This window comes from Anopheles stephensi, chromosome 2 (genome assembly GCF_013141755.1).
Source record: "Anopheles stephensi strain Indian chromosome 2, UCI_ANSTEP_V1.0, whole genome shotgun sequence".
Taxonomy (NCBI): domain Eukaryota; kingdom Metazoa; phylum Arthropoda; class Insecta; order Diptera; family Culicidae; genus Anopheles; species Anopheles stephensi.
This window is the reverse complement of record NC_050202.1, coordinates 51,548,541-51,576,238: the sequence shown is the minus strand read 5'-3', so window position 1 is coordinate 51,576,238 and position 27,698 is coordinate 51,548,541. Positions and strand designations below refer to the sequence as shown.

The following is a 27,698-nucleotide window of genomic DNA, read 5'->3' as shown; positions in this document are numbered from 1 at the left end:
TCATTAACTCTTACGCAGAGAATTGATTCCCTAGCGATCGCTGTATATGTTCCACAAGAAACTGTGATGTACACTATGCTGCATCACGTCTATCGTACCGATATTCCAAGATCCGAAGCCCGCCTCTCGCGTGTGACGTCACATCAACAGAACTGAGTCATCATGAACGTAGCAGATGCGGTCTCCGCGAATTCCTCCAAGCAAACTCTCGTGCCAAAAATGGCAATGAAACGAGCCCTCCCGTCCCTTCCTTTTTTTCTTCCCCGGTGACTCTGTTCACCACTAATCACCATTTCCGGAAGGCTTTCCCGATATGGTACCTCTGAAGCCACCAAACAGATAAGACGACCAGCAAGAGCACCACCGTACGTACACCGTACACCGTCGTCATCGTCATCATCATCGATTACACAGCCAATATAAAAGCTAACCGGTTTTTGGGACTCACCTTCAGTCTAAGGTTAAACGCACGTACCGTGCCATCACGCAGCGCGTTACCATTACGCAGCACTTTTTGAGCCTCGAATATTGGGTTGGGTTTTGGACGGAACCAAAATGGGTGACGCTACTGCCGCAACGAATCCGCCGGCCACACCACCGGCGTGGCTCAACAACACCTTTCTGGAAACGGTTCTGCGCAAATCGGAAGGCGATCGAGATTTGCACGTTGTCAGCGTGGACAGTACGCCGGTCGGCAAACCGGGCGAATATTTGGCCAGTCAACTGTTTCGCCTAACCGTCGCGTACGAGGGACCGAAGCAGAATGGGACGAAAAAGTTGGTGGTGAAAATACAGCCCGAAAAGGGCCCGATTGCCGATTCGATGGATGCCAGTTTGTTTAAGACGGAGCTGAAAATGTACGGCGAGTTCCTGCCCCAGATGGAGCGCATTTTGCGGGAAAACGAACGGCCGCTCCAGCTTCCGAGGTGTGTCCACGTTGGGTCGGTGCCACAGCCAACCATCATACTGGAGGATCTCGCACCGGACGGTTGGAAGGGACACGATCTGGTCGAAAGCTTCGAGGAAGCGAAACCGATCACGACGGCGATCGCACGCTTTCATGCGGCTTCCTTCTATCTGAGCAAGAATGTGAGTACTCTCTTCAGGTATAAAAAAAAACAGCGCTTCTTACTTACTAAAACTCACCCCATTCCGCAGAAAACCGACTTTGAAAGCTTCCAAACGGATGTGTTCGAGAAAAAGCACCCGCTGCTGGAGTGGATGTTTGGCAAAAATTTGACCGCCTACATCGACGCCCTACGCACCTGGCCCGGTTGCGAACAGTTTGTAGCGCCGTTCGAGCGCGCCTCGGCCGACTATTGCGATCGGCTGCACAACATCTACAGCTGCAAAACACCCGGCCGGGTGTACAACGTGCTGAACCATGGTGATTTTCATGCGAAAAATCTACTGCATCAGTTCAACGAGGAGGGTGCGATTGTTGAGTCCCGGTTCCTAGACTTCCAAGCGTCCTGTTGGTCAACGCCGGCGATCGATCTGTACTATCTGCTGAACAACATCGTACACTACAAGGTGAAGGCAGCGCATAAGGACGAGCTGATCACGTTCTATCACGATGAGTTTACTGCCACGTTGAAAGCGCTTGGGTTTCTTGGGTACATCCCGACGATGCTGGATCTTCAGATCGAGCTGCTAAGGAACGGATTCCTTGGTAAGAGGAAGAAAGGTACTCGAGATAGGACATGTGATAACGAGGGCAATTCCTCTTCTATTTTGCAGACATCCTACACTACACCTGTTTCCTGCAGTTTAGATTCTTCGACTTCAGTAAAATTCCCCCGGAGAAGCTTGCCAGCGGAGCGGTAGGCAATTTGGGACTGGAGAGCGAAGAGTATCAGACATTGATGAAGTCTCTCATGCCCACCTACTTACACAAGGGACTTTTGGAGTAGTATCAAACGAAGTTTTCGAATACATACATGACTTAATAATATTTTTAAATGCTAGTCTCTATTTGTGTTACTTCATTTCTTGATAAACAACAGCTGCACATATGCGTCCGATTACGTGCAGTTTAGCCTTCGTCAACTCCGTCTCACGTGATGGCTTTGGCTCGGGTCCCATATTTTTGGACCCTTTAATAGCGTGAGCTTAAAACCTGCACGTGCTCCCATCCATTGTGTCGTCGTGCCTCACGCCACCAAGTTCGTGTTTAGCACATGGAACGCTCCGCCTCTACCACACCTACCAGTATCGCCTTCCAGTGCTTCAATATCAAACAGGCAGATTATTTACCCAGCTTCTCTGAACAATCGAACATCGCTATATACTCTTCCCCAGCGCCCTAGACGACGAGTGTATCGCCCGAGTTGCAATAAAGGTTATCTCACGGACCTGGTGGTTTTACTGCACCTTAATAGCACAATATTAAATCTATATACCTTGCGAAGCGATGGGAAAGAAACGACGTTTGATAAGATACACCACGGCACACAATATCCGACCGACTGGGCCGATAAATTGCAAACAGTTCCGAACTTTCGATTCACACTTGCTGTTGTGTGGAAGCCATTTCGCTCAGTGGAAGTCGATGTACCAGGATGCAACTCACCGGCAAGGACCCGACGAGCTGGCTGAATGGCGCCCTGTTCCAGAAAGCACTCGCCCAATACACCGGCGACCGATCGCTCGAGGTGGAGGACGTACATCTGGCGGTGCACGGGAACGTGGCCCAACAGTACGCCAGTACGATCTATCGTGCGTGCGTGAGTTACCGGAGCCGTGGCAGGACGGAAACGATCAAAGTGATCGTTAAACTGATCGCCTCGAAGGTGAACAGTTTGGCCGATGAGCTAACATTCGATACGGAGCTGAAGGTGTACCGGGACTATCTGACGACGATGAGTGCGCTGCTCGGTGACGGTGTGGCGTCACGCTTTGGACCAAGGTAGGTGAGAATAAGGGGGGAGCTATTCAGTACTGGATAGTTTGATGGGTATATTGCTTTGTTTTCTAGGCTTATTTATTCCGCCAATGAACCCGTTCCACTGCTGATGCTGGAGGACTTGACGAGTCATCAGTTCGTGCAATGTAGCAAACTGCTTGCCGTGGAAGATGCAAAGGTGGTACTGGTGAAATTGGCCCAATTCCACGCCACTTCGTACAGCCTTACCAACTCCAGTGCGGTATGACCTCGGCGAGATATTCTGTAGCAGCAGGATCTATTAATGTTTGCACCTATATTACCAGGCAAACACTCTGGACACTCTTAACAACGGCCTGTTCAAGCAGAAGCCCTCGGAGGGCGTCCGGTTTATGTTGGAAAACTTTACCATCTTTGCCGAGGAACTGTCCCACTGGGACGGGTACGAAAAGTACGCACAGCGCTTGAAAAATCTTCAACCAACGTTCATCGAGCGGGGTGCCTCCATATACCGGGCGCGTGGATTTGGCTACAGTGTACTCAACCATGGAGATTTCCACTACAACAACATGCTGTTCAAACTCGACCCAGAGCAACGTGTGCAGGATGTAGTTTTCGTAAGTAAGCGAGATGAAGTTAGCCAGGGGGGAAATTGTACTTACCTTTACCCACCCCGCTGCAGTACGATTTTCAGCTCAGCTGCTGGACAACACCGGCCGTGGATCTGCTGTACTTCCTGTACTTTATCTGCAACCGTGAGACACGTGACACGCAGCGCCATCACTTGATTCAGCTGTATCATCAGGAGTTTACACGCACCCTGGACACTGTCGGTTTCATGGGACGGGTGCCCAGTCTGCTCGATGTGCACTGTGATCTACAGCGGGCCGGATTTCTGGAGGTCGTCTTAGCGATCTGCTTCGTGCCGTTTTTGTTCGCCGACTACAGCCAAACGTTGAATGTGTACGGGAATGAGGAGGACGCTCGTGCCTATCGCCGTCAGCTGTACAATCGGGAGGAGTATCGGGAAATTATTAAACCACTGCTGCCATACTTTTTGCACAAAGGATTCCTAGAGTAGGCACTCTCGGCAACATAATAAAGGGACACACAAATACTACTCCAATGATGAGTTGAGCGTTTATTGGACGAGAATTTAGCTAACTTCACACTCAATCCAGATAGCCCTTGCGATCGAAGAAGTTCAGCAGATACTCCATACGATCCCGATACTTGGGATGGGAGAACAGTCGCTTCCGGAACGCGATCGCTTCCTCCGTCTTTCCCAACAGCCCACCCAGATCGGCGTTCGACGTATCCTCCAGCAACCGGAGCGGTATCAAGAAGGTCGAAAACATTACCCCATTATGTCCCTTGCGCAGCATCTCAATCTGTATGTCGAGCAGCGTAGGCACCTTCTTGCCATACTTAAGCTTCGTCAGCGTATCCACCAGCTCGGCATGATAGTGTTGCAGCAGCAGATCAAAGTCTTCCACCGTCACCTCGTTGGCGGCCGATGTGAACAGCAGATAGCTAAGATCGATCGCCGGCGAACCGAAGAAACCGGTCGCATAGTCCACCAGTATCGCATCGATCGGTTTCCCGCTCGGTTCCGACTTAAGCATCACATTGTTCACCCAAAGATCGCCATGGTTGAGCACGTTAAAGTCCGACTCGCAGCGCGTATACACACGGCATCCTTTGGCGATGATCGTTTGCTCCAGTGCGCGCAACTTGTCCGCTATTCGGCCCTGGGTAGTGGGCCAACCGGCAGCCTGTTCACCGCACGCAACCACACTGTTCTGGAACAGCGGATAGAAATGGGGCACATCTTCGCTAATGTTGCGATAGTGGTGTGAGGCCATACTGTCCTCGTCCTACAAGAAAAAGGATCAGAGCATTGTACGGTATTGTGAGGAATCCTGAAGAAGGGAGAACACTTACGATACTGTACAGGACGGCGGTAGCAGCATGGAATTTGGCGATCTTTTCCAGCACTAGCTGAAGCTGCCGGAAGTTAAGACCCTCCGCGCGACCCACCGGCTTGTAACCCTGCAGCGACAGATCCTCAAACACGAAATGTTTGATCGTTGTGGCATGGATCGCATGTGCACTGTTGTGGAACAGAACAGAGGGAGTCTTAATTACACCTCAAACGCAAAGCGGTATCGATTGCGACCACTTACGCCGGTGCTAATCGTTTGCTGTATCCGATCGAGCTTAGCAACTGTTCGACTTTCGGCATCACCACATCGTACGCCGCAATCTCACGCTTGAACACATCGTACGCATCCAGCAGATCGGCGTCCTCATCTCGCGCGAACGATACCTTGATGATGTAGCTCTGCGTTCTGTGAATGCAAGGGGGTGAAATTAGAGCCGGGGCCGTATGCGGTTTTCCGCACCGAAGGAACAGACGTGGACCTGTGATTGTGGCTTCCGGTCGTATAGTTTACCGTCACCCGCAGGATGTCACTGGAGTAGTTTTCACCCTTGGCCAGCGGTGCGATCACCTTGAAACTTTCCACCTTGATGGCACTCTCGCACTGCTCTCGCCGCAGTATGCCCTCCAGATAATCCTTCGTGATGAAGGGATACTTCTCCTCGAGCGTTGCCGGGTCCATCGTTTACCTCGTCACCAGGTGATTTCCCGCACTGGAATGAGCCAGCCTGCTATTCTGGGAGAGGAATTTAAATAGTAGCCACTGTCCTCGTGTCAAATATAGACCGATACAGCGCGACAATCACCATGGCGGTACACAGAGAGATAACACACTACCTCGCTGCCGATACGAACAACAGGTTGCCGCTTGTCCCAAGGTACGATGACGCCCAACTATGCACCAATTCCACGCGGAACACGGCTGTTTCTTTCGCCATATAGCGAATGCTCTTCTTTGGCGAACTCACTGGCTGGCTGCGTTGTTTGGGCAATTTGGTGAAATAGGAACCACGCTACCCTATCTCGACTACGAAACTCCGTTCTGTCATGCACAGATAATTGACCACCGTTTTTGCCAGCTCGCTCGTTTCATTGCTTGGGGCCGAAAAGACACCACCAACACAGACGCGCAACATTCACCCCTTTTTTTGGTTGGGAATGACGGAGGGAGTCATATGTTGTTGTTCCCGTTGTGGTTCCCCACTTAGCAACTCTCCCGGCCCGATGAGCAATTCGGCAGGTCCCTCAAACCAAAGCAAACGCCACACAGACACGCACTCATGTAACGCCGAGCTGCTTTTGCGATCGTCGTGTGCGTTTTGGCGTTCGTTGTTCGCCGGGTTTGTTTGTATTTATAGAACTTATCAACCGACGATGTGGGCCCACCACCACCCGGCGTGTTTGGGTGTTTGCCCCATCCCTCCCAAAATTTAGCTCACCAAATACAAAAAAAAGTCACGCACGTGGTTCGCAAAGCAAAAACCGGTCCTACACTAACACCAACAGCATTCGAGCATTGGCCGGCAGGCACCATCTCCGGCAGTTGCATCTTCGCGATAGAAGTGGCGTCGAAAATGGTCCCACATGTGGTCAGTTTGTTTTTTCGTTATGCGGGAGAGAAAAGTATTGAAATCGGACAGCGAGGATGATTCCTTGGAGTGTTCTACAGGGTTCCCTTATCAGACATCTCACCCCCAAAAAGAAAATCTTTAACCCGTCCTGGTTTAATGTTAAAAATTTATTACGCATAATATTCCATTTTTGAAAAACTATTTTATATAAATCTTTTCTGTAGATCTTTCATATAAATATTAAACCTCATAATTAAAGAGAGTTGGTTTTGAGTCAGTATAGTGTGATAAGTTAGTTTTATTTGCTTTGTAAAAATGCATCTCGGGCCCAGGGGCGGACCGGTGGTAGAGGCAACAACGGTTCCGGTTTACATACGGCAGGACCCGGGTTCAAACCCCATCTGTGCTGTTCCCCCGTAGTGAGGACTGTAGACTTTCCAACTACATGGTATCATTAAGTCTAGTAAGGCAGAAATGCCAATCATGACCTAAGAAGTCTTTAGGTCAAAAAGATATATACATTCGTCTCAATCGCTGGGGATATAAATGAATCGACGAAACGAAAAGTTAAACCTTTTATACTGCTAAAATGATCATTTTTATAGAGCGATGAAATCATCTGAAACCTTTACTGAAAAGGGTTCTTTAATATCTCGTCTTCCCCTTTCTTACCCTGACTTAACAGCAACTGCCAGTAATTACTTATTTTTCTCTCTCCTCCATCCCTTATTCTCCATCCCTTTTTAGTATCTTAGATAAGCTTTTAAAATTACATCTTATTAATCCTGCATGGCGGACATCATATTTTGAATATTTAAATAAATGAAATGGAATGTTGCATTGTCAGTAGAGATAATTAGCAAATCGGTTGTGGACTTTAGCCCAAAGGCTCTATAAATAAACTATAATATGATTGTAGAACTTTGAAACTAGCTGTGAAAGTTCTGGTTCAATCCTATCAAACTAGAACTTTTAAAATGCCATTTGATCGTATTCTACACTATAACACCCTGTAATGCACATTCGAGCAGGTTTTAAGAGAAAATTGGTAGGATATGTGGATGAAATTACAACTTTCTTATTCCACAGCTAATTTCAAAGTTCCTCTTCCGAATTGCAAATTTTCCCTAACTAAATGCAACATTCCATTGTATGATTGCAACCTTCCACGACAGGATTGTAATATTACACTTTCTAGTTCACAAACCCAGTGGTGAGTTTCTAGTGGGGCGGTCCGGTGGCCGAGGCGACATCGGCGCCGGTCTTCATACGGCAGAACCGGGGTTCAATTCCCATCCAGACCGCCTCCTCGTACGCAAGGCTGACTACTTTGCTCAGGGTAATATTAAGTCACAGAAAGCCAGAAATGGCAGGCCGAGACCTCTCGAGGTTGTACTGCCAGGGAAGATAAAGAAGTTCAAAAACTGGGGCGATAACGGCGCAGATCTTCATACGGCAGGACCGGGGTATGAAGATCCCCACCTTGGCCGTTCCTCCATAGTGAGGACTGGCTATCGAACTATACGGTATCAATAAGTCTAGCAAGCCAGAAATGGCAGGCGTCGCAGGAGCTGTGCCACCAATTATTTGTTATGGACGGCTTAGTGTCATAAATCCAGTCAGGGTTCATTTGGCCTTTGAAACCATTTTGAATACTAGGGAAATACATAATTTTGATTGTACGAATCCAGCACGGCTGGAGAGCTAGGTCAATTCTTATTGTATTATAATTTTGTATAAAATTTCAAGCGTGAAAAAGCTCTAAATTTAGAGATAGACAAACACAAATATTGTAAACCATTTAGATCCAATTTTTGTACACCTGCACAGTAATGGGTTAAAATAGCTCATTAAAAAAGCTAGCCAGCTTTTACGCGATAGCAAAACCGGCCAAAACCAACAAATGTTGCCCCCAATTTAATGTATGCGGTCGCGTTCGTTCACCCCGCCCGTAGCAGCCTTGACCAACTTGAGCTGCTTGCTGATGACATAATTGTGATTTGTTTACAGCCAGCTTCAATTGGCGCCATTGTCCCAAAACGAAACCTCCAATCTAACATTCCAGAACACTGACCTGATCACGGTTACGCCTAGGCGACCGAGGACAACATTCCTTCCCATTTGTGGTTCTCCATTGGATGATGGAACCCAATGCTTTGCGAATAATGATGCTGCGTAGCAGGAAGTAAATGGAATTTTGTTTTCATTTTTTTTTAACAACCAGCAAGTCACCGTCGATTTGCTTGGTTAAATGATCAGAAAATGCCTAATGACGACGCCACACAGCATTGGTGGAACGCATTGGTTTGGTGGCTTGTGGCAATTTTACGGGGCATTTTAACATACGCCCGCCATTGACCGGTTTGCCGAGGCGCGCACGTGTACCGATGGAAAGTGAGCACTGCTAACGGATTCATTTGTAACCATCGGTCAAGGTTGCATCTAAGCTGCAGGTACACGCGTTCTCACATTGTGCAATCATTGATCATTCCGGTTCGGGTTCGGGCTGCTAGCTGGCAAATCTCACGCAACGAACGGCAAGAAGCAAAAACAAAAATGGCGTCCTCCTTATTTTTACACGCGCCACGATACCGTGGGACAGCTGTCAGGTACTTGCATGTTGTTGGGAAATTGGGTGCTTTTAAGCAGCTTCATGATGCCATTCCCTATTTATGGGGCAACGAGAGGCTAAAATGGTGAAAATTGTGAGACAAAAAAGAAAAACAAACTAGCAATTTGAAGCACTTAACTAATAGGATCTTTAACGCCGGCACGATTCTCGGGCGATTGATGGGTAGTTGGAAATGAGCCTTCACTGTGTAGCATTAAAATTGTGGCATTTTGTACTCTATTTTATTTTGTAAATAGTTTTAAAAAGAATTCTTGGTTTAGTGCTGTCCGAGGCTAACAATAGAAATCAACCAAACCCTTCACTCTCCAGTGCCATCAATCATCATTCAAACGAGTCACCAGTCCTTAGTCCCAGTACAACTGCTTCCTAGCTCTAATTTTTGTCTAGTCACGGTACAGTGTAAAATTACTCTCCACGAAGAGTTTCAAATGAGCCCACCATCATCAAACTCATCTCGCCATATCGTGGAAATAACCCCAGCAATTAGAACCTCCCGTCATAACCAGTTTGAGGGTGTTCCACCGTAGTTGCGACCTCCAACAAATCTCCCATCTCCGGTTGAGATGAAATAGAGGGGGGCCCGCGAAGCGGTTAACATGCCGGCTTCACCACTTGCTGGAGGTTCGCGTGAGGTTCTATTAACGGCACCAACAAAGAGCACCGATCGCAGTATGTTTAGCTGGTCACTATCGCTCATCCCATACGGTTCTGCCTGCCATCCGTTCCGCGACATCATCGACTCTAAACACCCTCTTCTGATGCGTGTGCGTACCGCCCGCTCCGCTACCGATACACCGATCCGCCTAGACCTACTCGCAATCAGTGCAAACACACTGACTGATACGACGTCATCAACGTACCGAGTCTTCAACCTCCATCTGTTGTTGTTACCCTTGGCCCCCGAACCGCCCGCGCGATTGTTGAGCTGTGGTCGAGATTTGAATCTTCTACCACCACCAACCAACTGCTGATTCTGTGCCGCACGCGATCAGTTTCGCACCAACAGTCAAGCATAACGGTTTCGTTGCGCGACGCACCTGACAAGCGGGGACACAGACAACCGTTTTCGCACAAGATGGCATTCAACAAGGACGAGATGCATGCACCGAGCTGGATGAATCGTAGCTTCTTCGAGAAGGTGTTGCGTCACGCGGAACGGGACAGTTCGCTGGTGGTGCAGGACTTCCGCATCCAGCCCGGTACGAAGCCCGGCGATCACTTTGCGAGTGTGATCTTTCGCGCGATCGTACGCCACAGTGGTTCGGGCGGGGAGGTGTCACTGATCGTGAAGACGCTGCCGGCCGAGGACGGGCTGAAGAAAGATATCCTGAAGGATGGGTACGTGTTCGAGACGGAAACGCTCATGTACACGACGATAGTGCCGGCGATGCATCGGCTGCTGCAGTCCGTCGGCGATCAGACCGTGCTTGGTGCGAGGTAGGTGCAACGGTGTATCTAGTTTGAATATATTGTGTGTGAGAGACAGATCGTGCCGGCGGGTGCAGATGGTCCAGCAGGATCTGATAACTGATAAGATAGGGCGCGCGCGAGGCTCGAACGTTGGCAAAAGATGCAGGAACCGATTGTTAGTGGCTGGCCTGGCCTGGTGATATTTATTGCAGCAACACGCCAAAAATGGGCACGCGCCGTCTATGGTCATATGGAGCTACCGTGGTTAGCGTTATCGGTGAGGTGTGTTGATAGCGCTAACTGTGATGGACCTGTTGGTATTGACTGCGTTTGATTGGTTCTTTATCTAGGTGGCACGATATGTGAATTCGTGTGAAGTGTGTTCAATATTGGCTTCTTCAAAGCTAAACGCTCGAGAAGAAGCGTTTGTCCGGCTGGTGTCTTACGAGTTTTGAAGTCTTTTGTCCTCAACAAAAGTTCTGAAAAATACGATCGTGTTGGAGCTTGATGCAACAGTCAAGTATTCATCTGCTTCAAATCAAATAAACCACTCGATCCCGGGGTCGGGTGCTACATGGAGCGAATATTAATTACCCCGCTAGACTAGTCTGGCATATTCAAATGTGCCCATGCCCCGCACTACTGATGATGATTACCACACTGCAAAGCTGATTGAATTTCAGTCCGAGTACAGTGCTAAAAACGTACTGCACACTTCAGAATGGCCTTGAAATTGAAATAGTTTTATCCCGATGTGGGAAGTGCAGTGGCGAGTGCATTTGGTGAAAAATTAACTCCACCCAACAACACTCACAAGCCCGCCATATGCACACGTACCGAAACCGCATTCCTGTCAGTGTTGGGCGAAGCAATAATTAAAGATGAGCGTTGGTTGAATTTCAAAACCGCACGGCTAGAGTGTATGGGGAGACAGAACAGACAAAAAAGCTACACAAATGAGTTGCACAAAAACCGCGATGACGCAACGCAACACGTGATCGTGATAATGGAGAGGAAATGCATTGACAATGCATAATCACTGCGCACGTTGTTCGTACCGCAGCGGATGACCTTCACCTGTAGTAGTCTTGTACGACCAAAAATCGCTAGGTCATAGGTCTCTGACTTATTGTACGAGAGCTGCTGATCGACACTGATCGTTAACGATAAGTCATAGAGACTTCAAAATTGATTCCAGAACTTGTGGCTTTGATGAGAAAGCGAGACGAGAAGAAATTAAAGTTGGATACAACAAAGCACCATTTGTATATACTGTTTATATTTGTATATAAACGCTAGACTCTCTTTGGGCAAGATTGGATATCGGATGCTGTCCGGATCATCTCCCCGCATAGCGAAAGCTGACTATCCCGACGGAGACTGGAATGGTCTAACAGATAGTTTAGTAGAGTTATCTTCTGGCACAGGTTAGGAAGTTATTGTACGATGATATCCGTAACGCTAGTGGCGAGAATAACTCTGCGAGAGTCCTTTGGAACTTTGATGACCCCGCGTACAAGTAGAACCTCGACACAACACATGGTTACCTCGTCCAGTAAGTCAATTATTAGATGAGGAAAACTAAGCCTCTTGAGCAGTTTTTCCTCCATCAGATCTCTTGGTTATCGAGACCACTCGCAAATAAATGGGACTTTACGATAACGATTTACGACATCGAGTATATGAGGTCCTTCTTGTTAGATGAGACCCCCTTCGACTATATAAGACTTTTGATAAATAAGGCTCCATCATATAAAGTCGAAGTCTAGAATGCTTCATGGATGTCGGTGACTCTAGGTAGACGATATTCAATGGCAAGGACTCGTGGTAGATCAGGGATGGACAAAGAACCTCTATTTGACAGCAAGATCCATTAACAGGTAAGATCCCTTGGATTACTGGTTTCTATCGACGAGGACATATTTTGGCACATAAGACATCTTGGAAGCCATCATAAAACATATCGGTATTTTGTTTCCCTTAAAAATAGAACCTTTTTGGTTTGGGATCCTTTGGACGATAAGGCAACTTGGACAATGAGGCTCCGCCGATTTGTGTTGTTACGACTAGAGCTATTTTATAGCAACTGGGAAACAGGTTAAAATACTGGCCGATAACTTAAGGCAAGGAAGCCAGAAATGATTTTCAAATTCTCTTTTCCAATTTTTACAGACTCCTTTACCACGAAAACGATCCCATGTGGGTAATGGTTTTCGAAGACATCACCAAACGTGGTTACGAAATGAAGACGAAGCAGCTCGATTTGGAAGAGTCAAAAATCGTTTTCGGCAAGGTGGCCCGCTGGCATGCCGCCTCCATGTCACTGATCGATACGGTGAGAAAAAAAAACAACTCCCAATCTTCCAATCTGCTTAACTAAACCCCGACTTGACTTTTCCGCAGCATCCGGAAATGAAGAAGCTCAACAAAGGCGTCTACAACCTGTTCGAGGAAAACCATCAATTCCTGCAAATGTGGCAAAGCAACATTGTACAGCTGTCCAAGATCGTGAAGGAAATGCCCGGGCTGGCACAGTACTCCGAGCGGATTGCAAACGTGAAGGAATCCATCTTCAAACGTGCCTCAGCCATCTACACCTACGATCCAACGTCCTACGTGCACGTGCTGAACCATGGCGATTGTCACTTTAAGAACATGATGTTTAAGCGGACCTCCGAGGGCAAGCTTGATGATATTATGCTGGTGAGTGAACGATTTGGCGTCCAACAATTGGCAGCGCTAACCATTCCTTCCGGTATGTCTAGCTTGACTTCCAGCTCAGCGTCTGGGGTACGCCAGCGATCGATCTGATCTACGCCATGTACAACTCGGTTTCGATCGATACCCGCGAACATCACCGTGATGAGCTGATCAAATTCTACCACGAGGAGCTTGTTGCATGCTTGCAGAAGTTCGGCTATCTTGGCAAGCTTCCCACACTGCTGGAGATTCATCTGGAAATATTAAAGTGTGGACATTTGGGTAAGAACTCTCACCAGGATCATGCATCCCGCAGCTTGACATTCGATTTGTTTCCCTTTTCCTCCTACGACAGAGTTCCTGCTCGCGGCTACCTTCGTGCCATTTATGTGCGTAGAAATGAGCGAAATCATGGAGATACCGGAGAACGGGGAAGGCTTTGAAATGGACTTTGCCGACATTGACAAAATGATGGAGAGCTTCAAGCAGTGCTTCCTCACACCCGTCTATGTTGATTTCATTACGAAAAATCTACCGAAGCTCGCCAACAAAGGTCTGCTGGATTTAGAATGAACATGCAGCCCCCGATCGGATCTCCGTACACGTTCGTTCGTTTTGAGTTTGCTCTGTTAAGGGAAGGAGAATGCAGCAAAAGATTCAAATATATAATTAAGTGTTATGTATTATTCGCTCACCGTAATACAAAGCGAAGGGACTCGCCATGTATCACTAAATAAATGTTTGATCCACTGTTCAAAAAGCACAGACGAATATATGGTCCAATAAGACAGTGAAACATTCGGAAAGTGTTGGAAGCCTATGATACTGTTACCTCGCATGATCCCAGACAACATCCGGAAGGAACAGTGGAAATCAGCATTTTTCCGGTCAAAATTTTAATCACAGAAAGCGACTGAAAACCACAATAAAAGGATCTAAAGGACCTTGTCTACCAGGGCTACGTTTACCTGTCTACCGAGGGCCTTCGACTACGTTCTCTAAGGGACCGCTGCCCAACTCGTTCGCTGAGGGGTCTCGCCTGCCTAGAGACCTCATCGCACACCTTATTCGAACCCGCCCCAAGAATCATTCCCTCTCTTCACAAAGATCATCCAATTTCAGGTCGCTACTGTGACCGACCGTTCAACGAATATTTCGTACTACTGAGCCATTCCGCATGGATTCTTTCTGACCCGTCGTCACACACTCATGCAAATTATCAAATGCAGCACCATTTTTTTCATCGTTCCGGTTTCCAAAACGAATTGTTATTTTATTATTTTCTTCACTTCTTCAAAAGCATTGCTGCATCGAAGAAGGGTTAGACTCCAATTGCTAGCATCAGCACTGGATCGTCGAAATGCAGAGGAGCCTCTCCTTACATCTCGATGATGCGCTGAGCGCTCTTGTTAGTCTTGTCGAGGAAGTCGGCAAACTCCTGGTACGGGGTCTTATTCAGTGGCAGATCCTTCCACAAGTCCGGCGTGAGGAAGGCGTACGTCTTGGCAATGGCAGCGTACGTGGCCTTGGCGAAGTTGCCCAGCGTCGTGGTCGAACCACGGGTGGTGGTGTAGCAATCATCGATACCAGCCATCTGCAGCAGCTTCTTCGGTACCGGGGCAGACACAATGCCGGTACCACGCGGGGCCGGAATCAGACGCACCAGAACGGAACCGCACTTACCCTGGACCTGCACCGAGAGAAAAGAATGCATTAGCATTTACAGCATGAGTTTTGGAACTAAACTTGTGGCAAAGGAGATATCGATTGTATTTTGAGAAGGAAGGCAGTCAGACGCTTACAACCGTCTTATTTCAGCTGTCAACTGAAATCCGTGGAAACCGCATAAGTTTACAGGTTTTTTTCATCATTCGCACACTTCCTTCTCTATCTACCGATAGCTTCTCCGTTCGTTTGGGCGCAGCTGCACGTTTCAACACTTACCTTGCAAGGTACGGTATGCGGGCGACCGATCTTGTTACCCCAGTAACCGCGACGCACCGGGACGACCGACAGCTTGGCCAGGATGATGGCACCACGGATGGCGGTGGCCACTTCCTTGCTGCACTTCACACCGAGACCGATGTGACCGTTGCTATCGCCGATGGCGACGAACGCCTTGAAGCGGGTACGCTGACCGGCACGGGTCTGCTTCTGGACGGGCATGATCTTCAGCACCTCATCCTTCAGCAGACGGTTCAGGAAGAAGTCGATGATCTCGAACTCTTTGATCGGGAGCGAGTACAGGTAGATCTCCTCGAGCGTGCGAATCTTGCCATCCTTTACCAGGCGGCCCAGCTTCGTCACCGGCACCCATTCCTTCGAGTCTTCCTTGCCGCCGCGTCCACGGCCACGACCACGGCCGCGACCACGTCCACCACGACCACCGCGGGCACCGCCACGCGATCCGAATCCTCCTCTAAATCCACCACGGGCTGGAGCAGCGTCCGCCATGCTGTAGGGGGGAAAGGACGACACGGCGTTAGAAAGCGTTATGATTGAGGTTATGGACGCACCCTTGCTTGGATAGGAAAATTCAGCCGGAGTGGAGCAAAAAAGATATTACCCATGCTAGATGCAGCCATGCAAATTGGTAATAACAACAATTCAAGATGGAATTAAACAAATACGAGAACCGGAAAAGGCTAAACACCCCGCCAACCAAAAAACCACGTGGCGAACCAACATGGCGTTCCCCGCAAATGGGTATCGATTTTACATGCACTGCTTCACCACTTAAAATTCGCAAAACACGTTTCCTACTAAGGAACGGTACACGATTGGAAAAACTATCGAACTTCAAGCAGAATTCACATCTTGAAGCCAGAACCACCATCGTCGTCCATTTTCCAAGCCACAAAACACATTTTCACGGGAACTTACTTGATCTTGGTGTTGAATGTGTTGTTACGGTAACCCGAATGAACGAGCCGAGGAAGCAGCAACCTCGAGCAAGCTGCCGATTCGACGGTCGAACCTCATGGTGGGCCTACCCTGATGCATGTTGTCTCGCTCTGTTACACTACAGGGTACGTAAAACTGTGACGTCATGAAATCTAGCGATTGGAATGGGCACAAAACGACACCGCTGCAAGAAAGTTGTGCGGGCACTTTTATACGACAAGCAAATGTAACGAATCGACGAATCAAGAAAATAATTATATGGGAAGATTTAGCAAGCATCGGATGCTGCTATGGATTCAAATTGACAAATTAGCCGTTTCTCGATATTTGAACATGCGTTCAAAAATTGTTTTTTAAGAAGCGTTTAAAAATGCAAAAATTGCTCAGCACATTTTTGAATTATGGTTTGCCACGTAAGGAGACTCAAACCTGCTTTACATCGAAAAGAGCGCTGCAAGATCATTCAGATCTTCTTCACTACAACGTCCAGCACCATATAGGGGCAACGTCATCATAGCCGGCTTTTAACCTCACCAGACATACCATTTCATCTTATTTTGTACATAATTAAAAGATTGAAATTTGTCAGTATAATCCGCTTGCCAGATTTTCGGATAGAGGCCAAAGTACCATACCATTAACTTCCCGAACCATGTCGTGGTTTTGAGTAATTAGAATATATTTTCCGTCTCACTGCGACATACTGCCAATAATAATGCGTGAATAGAATTCTTACGATACTATTCCGTAGCTTTCCCACTTGGTGTCGTTATTCTAAACAAACGCTGTTCCCTGTGGCTGTGCAAGAAACCCTTTCTTTACACCTTTTAAGGTTCGTTTTGCTAGCGATAGCAACATTATGGAGGTGGCTCAACTTTATCTTGATCGTGAGAGGAAGCTAACACTGCTGAGTAGTGTAAGTATGTGTTTCCTGTGGATCTCGGTGATCTGTTTGCTCGTTGCGTTGCGTGGTAGTGATGTGTTCACTAAAATATACCTTTTCTTACTCACTATAACCCACAGCGGCCGGTTAGGTCCAACACACCATTATTTGTGAGATATAATCGTTCTGCTATATGTTCATTAACATAGGGTGGCCGAAATTTGCACCCGAGCGCTTGTGCACACATTTCAGTTCCGAACTATCAAACGGCTTCCCCTCCAGTTTGAGTGCTGTGAGATAACAGAACAGATAACATAACTGCAACAACATATTGCATAATTTGTATGATGATAAATCTGATGCTAGTTCCAGACAGAAACGCCGTATTTCCCCGGCGGATTGGGGAAAACCAGGAAGGAGGGGGAAGGAAGTGTGGAGGGAGAGAGAGAGAGAGGGTATATAAAAAGATGCGTTGTTCCTCGTTTTTACTGCGTCACGGCGGTGGTCGCCGTTGCTGCTGCCGCTGCCGCCGCACGGTACGCACCCTCGAGGGCAGCCTTCTGTTCGGCGGTCAGCGTGTTAATGCACGCCTGGAATAGGTCCGGATTGCCCTCGATCTGCTTCACGATCGACAGCATACGTTCGGCTTCCGGATGTGGGACCGTTATCGCTTCCCGGTAGAAGCAGGACGCGATGATCGACACGATGCGGGGTAGGTTGCCATTGTTTTCGCCGAGTATGACCGGATGGTTGGCTTGGATCAGATCGCACAGATATCCGTACACGTACACAGCTTCATCTTCGTCCTCGCCGACGGGCAGCCAGGTGAACCTAGAAGGAAGTGAGAAAAAAAACATTAGCGCCGACACGAATACGATGGGACTACGAATGAAGCATTCAAAAACATCTAACATCAGAAAAGGTTAAGCCATAAGGAAACTTGCTCCCCATCCAGCACCGGTAAGCCCTGGTAAGACATTAGTATATCCTTTCTCATCACTGTAGACAGCTAAACACCTGCTGCATCCCACCACTAACAAAACCACCTAATACACTCCAGGCATTGCAACGTACCATAGGGCAATGATTTCGTCCGGATTGGGGATCGCTGTGTTGTTATACTTCAATATCTTCGTCACGGCTGAGATGGCGTTTTCCGTCGGGTTCACATTCTCCGGTTCGCGGCTGTCCGGGGCCATGATGACTTCCACCAGCAGCGAGATGGCCTGGGCACAGGTAACGGCAAACTGTTCTCCACCGTACTGTAAATTTTGGGTGCAGGAAAGGTAAAAAAAGGTAATTAATAGATAGAAATGAGCGAACTGTGAAACCGAAGCCAGCACGCTCGGTTAATCTTGCCCTCGTGCCGGCATCCAACTCTCTCTTGCACTCGTGCCGGGAAGCTTTGATGGGCTTCTTCCGATTCCGAATTTGTTTTTTTAAATGCATCAAAAGATTGGTTCTATACCACCTTCTTCACACCTCAAAAGCTGGAGAGAGCGTAGTATAGGAAACATATTGTACGTTTGATTTAGCAGTACTTGTTAACGGCTGTGTCAAACTATGCATTATTCATTCGAGTCTCTCTTGTATAGTGCTGACAATTCGATCGATTGACGATGAAAATAGGGGGAGAAATCCACCAAAAGGAAGAAAATAGAAGATAAATTAAAACCCCTCACACAACCGAGTTCCGTTTGAAAGACCGCAGCAATTGGGTCACGGATCACTAAAGCAACCACGGTCCAATGATCTCCCTCTCTATCACGCTCTTTCTCTCTTTGGTTTTTAGTGGGCAGTTTAAAAGATCTTTAATTACTTTCTGGTTAAAGTAATTTCTTCTTTATCGTAAACTTCCAACACAACAGGCCGAAAAATGAGCCAGTATCCCATACCAAGTGTCTGGGTCATAGGCCAAAACTATCAATTATTGATTGAGCGCATTTAATTTCAAGAGCTGTTGAAGCTGCCCTTGCTGCCTGCTTGCTTGTTGAATCATGCTTGTTGAATTGACCCAAACTTTGCATATTTGTTGCTATGTTTCTTGTGTGTAGCTAAATAGAGGGAAAAAAAACAAAATCATAACTCTTACCTGTCCCAGCACACCACACCCGTAAACAGCTGCCTGTCGTACTTCCGGTTGCTCATCCTTAATGTACTCGAGCATGGGCTGCAGGAAGAAGGGCTGATACTGTACGCACAATGGGCCAGTATACTCTGTGTAGTTGACGAAGGGAAACCACCCGACAGGCAGCAAAAGGAAAAACCATTACTATGCGCAATCTATCACCGTCGTGCAAGCTCGTTCATAACGTGCTTCGATTTTAAATGTCAGAAAAGGTTAAGCCATATACATATATGCAGTGCAAATAATCACTAGGATATCAGACGTATGAAATAGATTTCATCATGTACAAAATACTAAAGCGTATCTCGTTATCTCGAGGTCCCCAACTAGACTTACCGATGAGATCGTCGAATATGCACAATCCCCATTGCCGATCCGCCCACGGGTTCGTCGCCTGCAGCAGCTTCACAAAGTGTGGCACCACGCGCTGGAACGACGGCAGGAACGCATCCTTGTACGTGACGAACAGCGAATGGATAATGTCGGAAATGCGCGACAGCAGATAAATGTCCGCATCGTCCTCCTCGGCCAGCTGCTCCTCCACCCCGTCGTCGTAGTCTTCCTCCTTTCGTGCCTGGGCACGTTTCTCTTCCTTTTCAAAGTGTTGCTTCATGAATTTGTCGATAATCTTGAGCACCTCCTCCATCGCTTCGTTCGACAGGCAGGCGGCACCGAGCGTCTCGATGCAGCGGGCGAGCGAATGGAGCAGCTCGGTCAGCACGTCCGCCTCCGGTTCGGTATCGATCGCCTTCAGCAGCTCCGGACAGATGTACAGCCACATGCCCTCGAGATACTTGGGTCCCTTGATCTTGGCGCAGTCGAGCAGGTAGGGAAGCGATTCGGCGGCAGCGGTTCGGACGCCGTCGTGGAAGTAGAACTTCAACATCGGCACCATCAACCGTACGACCTCCTCGGCGTAATTCGCAAAACCATCCTTCAGTTCGCGCGCGTAGCACACCAACATCTCGCAGGCGGACGCCTTGTCCTCGAGCCCAGCGGTACGGATGACAAAGTTTTGCTGCTCGCCCAGATTCACAAACTGCCAGTTGCTATCGTTCTCCACGCCCTGCATCTCGTCGTTGTCCAGCAGTGCCACCTCCGGTTTCATGGAAGCCGTGCGCATTACCGGGCCCATCACCAGCGGCAGGAACTGTTCGAACTGTTTGCCAAGAAGTTTGCAGATGCGGGCCCAGGCCGATATCAGATAGGACGTTTGCGGGTCGTCATCGGGCAGGTCACCTTCGGTGTGTGTTTTCAGCAGCATGTCCATCACGTCCGACGCGTCGGACATGAACTTCTCCGCACCGACCGCCAACCCGATCAAGCTGACACACTCGATCGTTTTACCGCGCAGCAGCTTCAGCTCGTCCGTGCTTCCGTTCTTGATGATGTACTTCAGCGACGGCATCAACCGATCGTAGTACGCGACAAATTCCTTCTCCGTCGTGTCCGCTACCGAAGCAATCGTCGTCACGACCTGTTCCAGCACCAGCTTCGTACCCTTCTCGACCAGCTCCTTAAACTTGGTGGTCAGAATCATCTCCAGCTTCGCCATAATGGCGTCCAGGTAGCGCGTCAGGATGATCTTCGGACACTCCTCGCTGAAGTTAACCAGCGCCGCACCGGCATGCGCCTGTACGCGCGGATTTTCAACGTCATCCAGCAGATTCAGCAAACCCGGTATGACCTGCTCGTGGAACTTTTTCTCGAAAATGGGCGCAAAGTCGGTCGCCATCTGGCCGATCGCGTTACACGCCGCGTACCGCACGCGCGGGTGCGGATCGACCAAATACTTCAGCACACCCTGCATAATGTTTTCCAGCATCGACTCCATCTGCTTCTGGCAACCTTCGCCAGCGGCCGATATCGCCATCAGCGCGGCATGCCGTTGCTTCCAGTCCGGGCTGAGCAGCATGTTTGGAATGTTGTTTACGATGTGCGGCAGAATCATCTTACCGCCGAGCCCGCAGGCCAGCCGGTCCAGGGCCGACTCGGCGATCACGTTGTTGTCGCCCGTGTCGTCCTCGGCGATCTTGTCCGACACGGACCACTCGTCGTCATCCTCCAGATCGGTCATCATCTGCAGTATGAGCGGTACCAGCGCGGCCACATACTTTTCCGCCCGTTTGCGCACCATCGACGAAGCATTCTCTGCCAGCGACACCATCATCTCCAGCGCGAGATGGCGCAGGTTGTCCTCCATGTCGACCGTGCTGAACACCTTCATGCACAACTCGAAGATCGGTTCCAGCTGGGGCCGGAAGAACTTTGGCACACCCTCGGCCATGTCGATCAGCAGCTGCATCAGGTTCTGCGGATCGCCCAGCTCGATGCTTTCCGCCGTGATCATGATGACCTGCGGCAACAGGTCAGCAAACTGGCCCTTCACGTCCTCCTCCTTGTCGTGCAGCAGCACAAACGCACCGTACGCCCGGACGGCCTGGAAACGTACCTCCTGGTTCGAGTTGGGCTCCAGGTATTTGATAAACATTTGCTTGATCAGCGGCAAATGTTGGGCCTGCTGGTTGCCGAAGATGCCGGGCACGGAAGCGAATATGCGCAGGGCGGCTTCCTGCAGCTGCACGTTCGCACTGTTGTGGCAGTGGAACAGGAACTGCAAAAATTCGGGCCACTGGTTGTTACCGTCGTCGTCGATCATGCACCGTGCCACCTCCGCCACCATCTCGCAGATCTTTCGCCGCATGCTGCCCGACTCGTTCTGCTGCAGCGTCAGCAGGATCTGTTGCTTCAGCTGGTCCTTCGCTTCCGGTGGCAGGGGTTCGTAAAATTCGTGAAACTCGGACGAAAACAAACGCCGCAGCAGGACGGCCGCCAGCAACCGGGCATCTTCCGCCATCTGTGGGTTCTGTACCGTACCGAGCAGGTGCGGCACCTTTGTTTCACATGGCAATCCACTGTACACCTCCTGCAGTTGGGCCGTCGAGAAAGCAGCGAGTGAGCACAGCAACCGGTGGGTGACATTCACATCGGTGTTGTTTTGTTTGTTGTCAGCCGTTCGTTGTTGTACGATGATGGTGTTGGGCGCGTCGAATCACGAAAGGGGTGGAAAATAGAAACATAATTTAGAATACATGAAAATGCTGCAAAGGTGACATCGGTGCTCTTTAAAATCGATAAACTGCGACTTGCTTGCGAGCACGAACACGTAATTCGACATTGCACATTGCTAGCAAACGTCAGATATGCGTCGTCGTTTCGAGGCACCTTCTCCGGCGGTTTGTCAGGAAAATCGCACCCCCTCACTAAACCAACACAACGATCGAGTAGCCGTTGTGTGCGACTGCCAGCTTTGGATGTGTAGCAACTCCCAAAAAAGCACATGCTGCCGGCTGCGGCATCGCCAATGAATCTGTTCTGTTTCTTCCACTGCTTACGGGTGTTCCTTTTCTTCCCGGCTTACCTTTTAGCTCATCACGCGAATTGGGTGTGGATGGGACGTTCCCCGCACGGTATGCAAATGTGCACCGGAAGGTCACGCCCGTCCTATGACCAAAATAATGATACCGAGCCGGCCTGCCCTAATCGGTACCATTCTAGAACCACGTCAAAAACATGATTGTCAATGAAGTGAGGTTCTTCGCGTTCGTGGCACTAACACACAGTAAAAGCAACATTACGGGGGTGAGTCATATGCGTCGATATCATGATGGCAAATTGTACAAGTAGGCATGTCCCGGCCTCTAACCACGATTGACGCTCGATTCGTGCCCCTCAACCAACACACACCCCGAGATTGTGCGGTGTCGGAAAAGCAGGAACCGGAAACCAACCCACCACCGTCCCATCTACACACGTATGGATGGGGATCTGCACACGGTAAGAAAAGTCTCGTGCCGTCGCAATTGTACCGACAGTCGGACCGACCTTGAGACCCGAGGGGAGGATTGCGACCCCTGCTACGTACCTCTGCCTGCGTACGAACTTCATTGTCCGTAGACAGCAGCGAGCCCATCAGCTGCTGAAAGTTGTCCTGATCTCCTGCAGCCATTATTATTTTCGCATCTAATCCGCTACGTTCCGTTGGACAGCAATGCTTCTCGCCGATGCACTAGCGCACACACACACACACGGGGGAGGAGAACTTTCGGTGCGGTTGCTTCCGTTCCGGTCGCCCGTGGGGTGGTCTCCCGGTTGGGTGTTGGGCTGGTTGGCTTTCCACTGCACTACCGCCAGGTGAACACTTCACTGCGGGTTGCAAGTTTCGTTGCACGAGTTTTTTTTTCGTTGGAGCACCACTTGCACGATTCCTTCTTTCACTACATGCGTTACAATTCTCTTCGATTATCGCGTGTTCACGAAGAGCAAAAACGAGACAGCTGCGAAAAGAGCGTGCAACACCGTTGTGGAGGAAAAAGAAACGCGCATTTTTTGCGGATAGACCGTCGGACTGCTATGTTGGCAGCCCTGTTTATTGTTTCAAAATGACATTTGACAGCAGTCAAAATGCCGGTTCGATGCTGGAAATTTATATTGCACATAAACGATAACAATATTATCAATAACTATGCAAACTTTTTCGACAACAATGGTTGCACTGCTCTATTTTTTCCCCCAGAAATGAGCTCGAACTCAGGATGATTTTAGGGAAATAAAAATAAAATCACCTACCGTATATGAACCTTGGGGAGGAAATGTCAAGTCAAGCGCGGACACAACGTGACATTTGCTTTGTTTTTCTTTCATATCATAATAAAAGCTTTTGTAACATCTTCTCTCAGTTTCACCGGGAAAGGAAAACACACGTTCCCCTTTTCTTTTGATCAAAATGGCCTTTACCGGTGGGATACTCACGTCGATCGTCCGGGCATTTTGGAAACCGCAGCTTACAACCGTCCGATACAGATATCATGCGGACAAGGTAGAACGTGGACCGCTGGTGAGACGGTACGGCTACAAGGATAAAATACTGCAAAGAGGTCTCTTGCCGCATCTGGACAATGGGCAGAAGCTTCCGATGCCGGACTATAAGTAAGTGTGGCTCCATAGGAGAAACATACGGCAACCAACGTGAAAGCACTTCATTGTTTCGTTTTCCCTTTATTTGCAGACCGAAAAACGCTTGGTGCGAAAAGCGAGCATTGTTCGGTCAGAACGATTACATCGACATTCTAGGCAATGACCGGTTGCATCCTACCCGCGTTCTGTACTCCGTGCCGTCGTGGCTGCGCGGCGTATCCGGAAACGAGTATCAGGTGTTGCTGCGGAAACGGAAAATGCTCAGTCACACCATCTATCCCGTGGCCCGGCCCACAAAGTGGCGGGATATGGAGAAACGCATTTCCTATCTTTATCGGTTCTTGAATCGCAAAACTAAAACAGGCTTTTCGAACGTTTAGATTAAGATGGTTCAGCATGCTAGTAGCCGCGTTATAGACATTACATACAGCAATTGTAACTGGTCATTAAATGATAGGTTTTATTTAAAGCAAAGAAAATTAATTTTTGTTGTTAGTAATCAGTATAAAACACACGGATTAAGGCGTCAATTCTCTCCACCACGTTTGTTGGGTTCATTCCTGTCTCGTAGCGATGCCATGCTCAAATCAATCGCACGCATCACCCGCGCGGCTGTCTCGACCGGCACTGCTTTGGCCACGTTGTGGCAATGTTCGAACGGGTCCTGTACAACGAACGGTTTGTTGTAGGCAAACAGATTCCGAGGGTTCGTGTCACCCTGATGGTCCAGCATGTAGCGCTTCAGTCGTTCCATTTGGGGCGGTATTTCCTCGCCATTCGGTGACACAAACGAACTCTTTGCGATGCGTCTTTCGCCAAGATACGGACAAATCACGTGCCTTTCGACGGAGAAATATTTGCCCTCAAAGCTGTAGAATTCAAAGAATTTGTACGCCAGCTCGGGAATGGAGGATTCCCACAGCTTCATATTCAACTCGCGCAATGTTGGCGTAGCAAAACCAGCATTCCAACCTGCAACGGGACAGATGACGGCGGTTAACAATTAGGACGCCAATAGGGGTTTCCACCATTCGCTTTACCATCGATGATGAGATCGTTGCTCGGGGTTTCTTGCAGTTTGGCTACGGACGGCAACAGCTTATGGCACTGGTACAGGAAAATTACCATCAACGACAGGGTGTACGCATTCAGGCAACCTTCTCGGTTCCAATTCTTTAGGTAACATACCAGCATACGACCTGGAGAGGACAATGAAACGGTTAGTGAAATTGTTGCCGGACGGCTGACCGTACGATATCCTTACTGGTTGGCTGCAAGTTAAACATATACTGCAGCAGCAACGAATTACGATGCGCCAATCCATTGCTGAACGTTAAATCGCAGTGCAGGTCACAGTCGCAACTAATAACTCGCAACAATGGCACACGAGCGTTCAAAATGATAGCATCAACGGTCCATTCCTTTGTGCTGCGAAGTATAATTACTATCCTTTCAATCGCTTCCGCTAGCTCTTCCGGTTTGATGTTATAATTTCTACCGAAATATCCATTCTGCAAATCGACAAACACGTCTAGATCGCTCGAGAGCGACCCGGTGCCGGCAATGCGCGAACCAAACGGATACAGCTTAACCGAGGGGTAAAATTTCTTCAGGCATGTTTCCAAATCTCGCTGCACCCGATCATTGTCGATATCGATCTGCACGTAGTTGGATTCCACCAGATACCGCTCGACGACCGTGGTACAGTCCTTGCTTAAAAATTTCTTCGTGTGTTTGGACAGCTTTTCGTTCAACCTTGGGATGCAATGTTTCTCCATAAAATTCAGTCTAACCGGTTTAGCGACGCTTTCTTCTTGCTCTTTTTGTCGTTCGTGCATCTTTATGTGCTCCATTGCCGCTTCGTACTCGTTCAGGCACTTGCTACAGATGCGACAGCGTACAACGTTCGGTTGCTGATAGTAATAGGTCATCAGTTTGTCCCATCGCTTTTTATCCTCGTCAAAAGGCACGAGCGTACATTCCTGCAGGAACTGTTTAACCTTATCCATCAGTGTCTCTAGCTGTGCTAGGGTAAATGTATCGATTTGCTTCGGACCCGCATCGTACGTATCGAGATTGTGCGTCAGCGTCTCGATGATCACGTTGGTTGAAAGATAGTGCTTAGACTAAAAATAGGAAACGAGGCGCAGATCAATGTAACTGGAATTGGTGAACAGATGGAAACATGCTTACCATTATTACGCTCTGGTAAAATGTGGTCAGTGGAAGACATACAAAACAGTGAGATTATACGGTCAGTCGGCGAAGGAAACATAAACAAAATGATTCAAAACGCTTTCCGACGAACTGTCAAACACTTGTGAGGATCTAGCAAGCACACACCCACACACATTCGCACGATACGTCAGTTTACCGCTTAGGCAGCGCTTTGCTACAGAGCGAACAAATCCATAAACCTGGCTGGACAATGCGATTACGATAAAGACTGGTGTTGAGTAGTGAGCTCGGGAGCTACCTGTGAGGCCTTACCTCAATAAATTGAGGGCTCTGAGCGCGCTCTTCTAGTTCAAAATGATAGCTCCGCCAAAGTTTGGACTAGGCATCTTGGACAAGGTCCCACGGAGAAGGCTCCTTGGATTTTGCCCCGTGGAGGAGGCTCCTTAGACTAGACCCCTTGGAGCAGGCTCCTTAAACAAGGCTTCTTTGGAGCAATCCCCTTGGACTTAGCTCCATGGAGCAGACACTTTGGGCTAGGCCCTTTTGGCTATTACCTTTTGAATAGATCTTTGGGGATTGCCTCCCTTGGGGAATTTGTGTGATGAGCTCTGCAAATGCGTTCCCACTCGTTACCGGATTACTGCGTATTCTCTTCTGATCGGGTTTGGTAAAGTGATAGCTATACCGTATGCAATTGGTGATTGTGGAGTTGATGGGTGAGAGGTTTATATGATTGGGGTCAGGGCTTAACGGGTGGATTTGAAATGTGGGACGCTACAGATCCTTCAACTAGGCACCTTGGAGTAAACCCTTTTAACTAGGCTCCTTAGACTAGGTCACTTGATGCAGGCTCCTTGACCTAGGCTCCTTTGGAGCAGTCCCCTTGGACTAGGTTTCTTGAAGCAAACCCTTTGAGCTAGAACCTTTTGTCTAGGACCCTTGGAATAGGTCCTTCAACTAGGCGTCTTGGAGCAGCCCCCTAGAAATAGGGTGCTTGAGGCAGGCCCCTTGGATAAGACCCATTTGAGCAAACCCCTTGGACTAGGTTGCTTGGAGCAGGCCCCTTTTACTAGGCCTGCCCTTTGGAGCAGTTCCCTTAGACTAGGCCTTTTTGACGCAGACTCCTTGGACTAGGACCTTTGGAGCAGGCCCCTTTGACTAGGCTCATTTGGACCCTTGGACTAAGTTCCTTGTAGCAGACCCTTTGGACTACGATCCTTTGGAGCAGACCCCTTAGATTAAGTCCTTTGGACTAGGCCGCTTGGGGTAGGCTGCTTGGATTATATCCCTTTGGGGAAGGCCCCTGAGGCTAGCCCCCTTATACTAGGCTCCTTGAACTACGCTCCGTTGGAGCAGTCCCCTAGGACTAGACCGTTGGAGCAGGCGCCTTGGACTAGGCTCCATGGGCTAGGCTCTTTGGATTTGGCCCCTTGGAGCAGGCCCCTTGAACTAGGCCTTTTTTAGCAGTCCCCTTTGAATAGGACCATTC

The 27,698-nt window shown here is 48.8% G+C and overlaps 7 protein-coding genes across 8 annotated transcripts; 3 read left to right on the top strand and 4 right to left on the bottom strand.

The window, feature by feature from the left end:
- The first annotated feature begins 455 nt into the window (after positions 1–455).
- Positions 456–4,010, top strand: LOC118502410. Its single transcript, XM_036034634.1, has 8 exons — positions 456–1,089; positions 1,159–1,672; positions 1,741–1,912; positions 2,035–2,106; positions 2,486–2,908; positions 2,978–3,146; positions 3,211–3,501; positions 3,567–4,010. The coding sequence occupies exons 1-8, from the start codon at positions 556–558 to the stop codon at positions 3,963–3,965; spliced, it is 2,574 nt and encodes an 857-aa protein (XP_035890527.1). The 5' UTR covers positions 456–555; the 3' UTR covers positions 3,966–4,010.
- On the bottom strand, positions 4,000–6,091 carry LOC118502652. Of its 2 annotated transcripts, none has more exons than XM_036035103.1 (5): positions 5,664–6,091; positions 5,309–5,557; positions 5,071–5,235; positions 4,829–4,997; positions 4,000–4,761 (listed from the first exon to the last, which is right to left on the bottom strand). In XM_036035103.1, the coding sequence occupies exons 2-5, from the start codon at positions 5,506–5,508 to the stop codon at positions 4,057–4,059; spliced, it is 1,239 nt and encodes a 412-aa protein (XP_035890996.1). In that variant the 5' UTR covers positions 5,509–5,557; positions 5,664–6,091; the 3' UTR covers positions 4,000–4,056. The 2 variants fall into 2 exon arrangements, with proteins under 2 accessions (XP_035890996.1, XP_035890995.1); XM_036035102.1 differs by having other exon boundaries at positions 5,309–5,562; positions 5,664–6,090.
- A 3,620-nt stretch (positions 6,092–9,711) lies between these two features.
- LOC118502651 lies at positions 9,712–13,939 on the top strand. The gene is made up of 5 exons (XM_036035100.1): positions 9,712–10,466; positions 12,612–12,774; positions 12,843–13,142; positions 13,205–13,421; positions 13,495–13,939. The coding sequence occupies exons 1-5, from the start codon at positions 10,105–10,107 to the stop codon at positions 13,710–13,712; spliced, it is 1,260 nt and encodes a 419-aa protein (XP_035890993.1). The 5' UTR covers positions 9,712–10,104; the 3' UTR covers positions 13,713–13,939.
- Positions 13,940–14,373: 434 nt separating this feature from the next.
- LOC118502653 (40S ribosomal protein S2) lies at positions 14,374–16,147 on the bottom strand. Its single transcript, XM_036035104.1, has 3 exons — positions 16,023–16,147; positions 15,084–15,594; positions 14,374–14,829 (listed from the first exon to the last, which is right to left on the bottom strand). The coding sequence occupies exons 2-3, from the start codon at positions 15,591–15,593 to the stop codon at positions 14,518–14,520; spliced, it is 822 nt and encodes a 273-aa protein (XP_035890997.1). The 5' UTR covers position 15,594; positions 16,023–16,147; the 3' UTR covers positions 14,374–14,517.
- Positions 16,148–16,698: 551 nt separating this feature from the next.
- On the bottom strand, positions 16,699–23,451 carry LOC118502650 (importin-5). The gene is made up of 5 exons (XM_036035099.1): positions 22,980–23,451; positions 19,391–21,980; positions 19,019–19,143; positions 18,001–18,188; positions 16,699–17,757 (listed from the first exon to the last, which is right to left on the bottom strand). The coding sequence occupies exons 1-5, from the start codon at positions 23,061–23,063 to the stop codon at positions 17,412–17,414; spliced, it is 3,333 nt and encodes a 1,110-aa protein (XP_035890992.1). The 5' UTR covers positions 23,064–23,451; the 3' UTR covers positions 16,699–17,411.
- Positions 23,452–23,744: 293 nt separating this feature from the next.
- LOC118502649 (39S ribosomal protein L51, mitochondrial) lies at positions 23,745–24,510 on the top strand. The gene is made up of 2 exons (XM_036035098.1): positions 23,745–24,043; positions 24,123–24,510. The coding sequence occupies exons 1-2, from the start codon at positions 23,841–23,843 to the stop codon at positions 24,409–24,411; spliced, it is 492 nt and encodes a 163-aa protein (XP_035890991.1). The 5' UTR covers positions 23,745–23,840; the 3' UTR covers positions 24,412–24,510.
- On the bottom strand, positions 24,465–26,439 carry LOC118502648 (terminal uridylyltransferase Tailor-like). Its single transcript, XM_036035097.1, has 4 exons — positions 26,225–26,439; positions 25,296–26,157; positions 25,072–25,230; positions 24,465–25,003 (listed from the first exon to the last, which is right to left on the bottom strand). Exons 1-4 carry the CDS (start codon positions 26,225–26,227, stop codon positions 24,558–24,560), a joined length of 1,470 nt encoding a protein of 489 aa, XP_035890990.1. The 5' UTR covers positions 26,228–26,439; the 3' UTR covers positions 24,465–24,557.
- Positions 26,440–27,698: the final 1,259 nt, after the last annotated feature.

Coding starts and splice junctions, on each gene's coding strand:
- LOC118502410 (XM_036034634.1), top strand. CDS start 556: ATGGGTGACGCTACTGCCGCAACGAATCCGCCGGCCACACCACCGGCG. Junction 1,673..1,740: donor GCTAAGGAACGGATTCCTTG/GTAAGAGGAAGA, acceptor TCTATTTTGCAG/ACATCCTACACTACACCTGT. Junction 2,909..2,977: donor GCGTCACGCTTTGGACCAAG/GTAGGTGAGAAT, acceptor TTTGTTTTCTAG/GCTTATTTATTCCGCCAATG.
- LOC118502652 (XM_036035103.1), bottom strand. CDS start 5,508: ATGGACCCGGCAACGCTCGAGGAGAAGTATCCCTTCATCACGAAGGAT. Junction 5,236..5,308: donor ACCGGAAGCCACAATCACAG/GTCCACGTCTGT, acceptor TTGCATTCACAG/AACGCAGAGCTACATCATCA. Junction 4,998..5,070: donor AGCAAACGATTAGCACCGGC/GTAAGTGGTCGC, acceptor GTTCCACAACAG/TGCACATGCGATCCATGCCA.
- LOC118502651 (XM_036035100.1), top strand. CDS start 10,105: ATGGCATTCAACAAGGACGAGATGCATGCACCGAGCTGGATGAATCGT. Junction 10,467..12,611: donor CAGACCGTGCTTGGTGCGAG/GTAGGTGCAACG, acceptor CAATTTTTACAG/ACTCCTTTACCACGAAAACG. Junction 13,143..13,204: donor AGCTTGATGATATTATGCTG/GTGAGTGAACGA, acceptor CGGTATGTCTAG/CTTGACTTCCAGCTCAGCGT.
- LOC118502653 (XM_036035104.1), bottom strand. CDS start 15,593: ATGGCGGACGCTGCTCCAGCCCGTGGTGGATTTAGAGGAGGATTCGGA. Junction 14,830..15,083: donor CGCATACCGTACCTTGCAAG/GTAAGTGTTGAA, acceptor CTCTCGGTGCAG/GTCCAGGGTAAGTGCGGTTC.
- LOC118502650 (XM_036035099.1), bottom strand. CDS start 23,063: ATGGCTGCAGGAGATCAGGACAACTTTCAGCAGCTGATGGGCTCGCTG. Junction 21,981..22,979: donor AAGTTCGTACGCAGGCAGAG/GTACGTAGCAGG, acceptor GCCCAACTGCAG/GAGGTGTACAGTGGATTGCC. Junction 19,144..19,390: donor CATATTCGACGATCTCATCG/GTAAGTCTAGTT, acceptor TCAACTACACAG/AGTATACTGGCCCATTGTGC.
- LOC118502649 (XM_036035098.1), top strand. CDS start 23,841: ATGGCCTTTACCGGTGGGATACTCACGTCGATCGTCCGGGCATTTTGG. Junction 24,044..24,122: donor CTTCCGATGCCGGACTATAA/GTAAGTGTGGCT, acceptor CTTTATTTGCAG/ACCGAAAAACGCTTGGTGCG.
- LOC118502648 (XM_036035097.1), bottom strand. Junction 25,231..25,295: donor GTTTAACTTGCAGCCAACCA/GTAAGGATATCG, acceptor TGTCCTCTCCAG/GTCGTATGCTGGTATGTTAC. Junction 25,004..25,071: donor CAACGATCTCATCATCGATG/GTAAAGCGAATG, acceptor GTCCCGTTGCAG/GTTGGAATGCTGGTTTTGCT.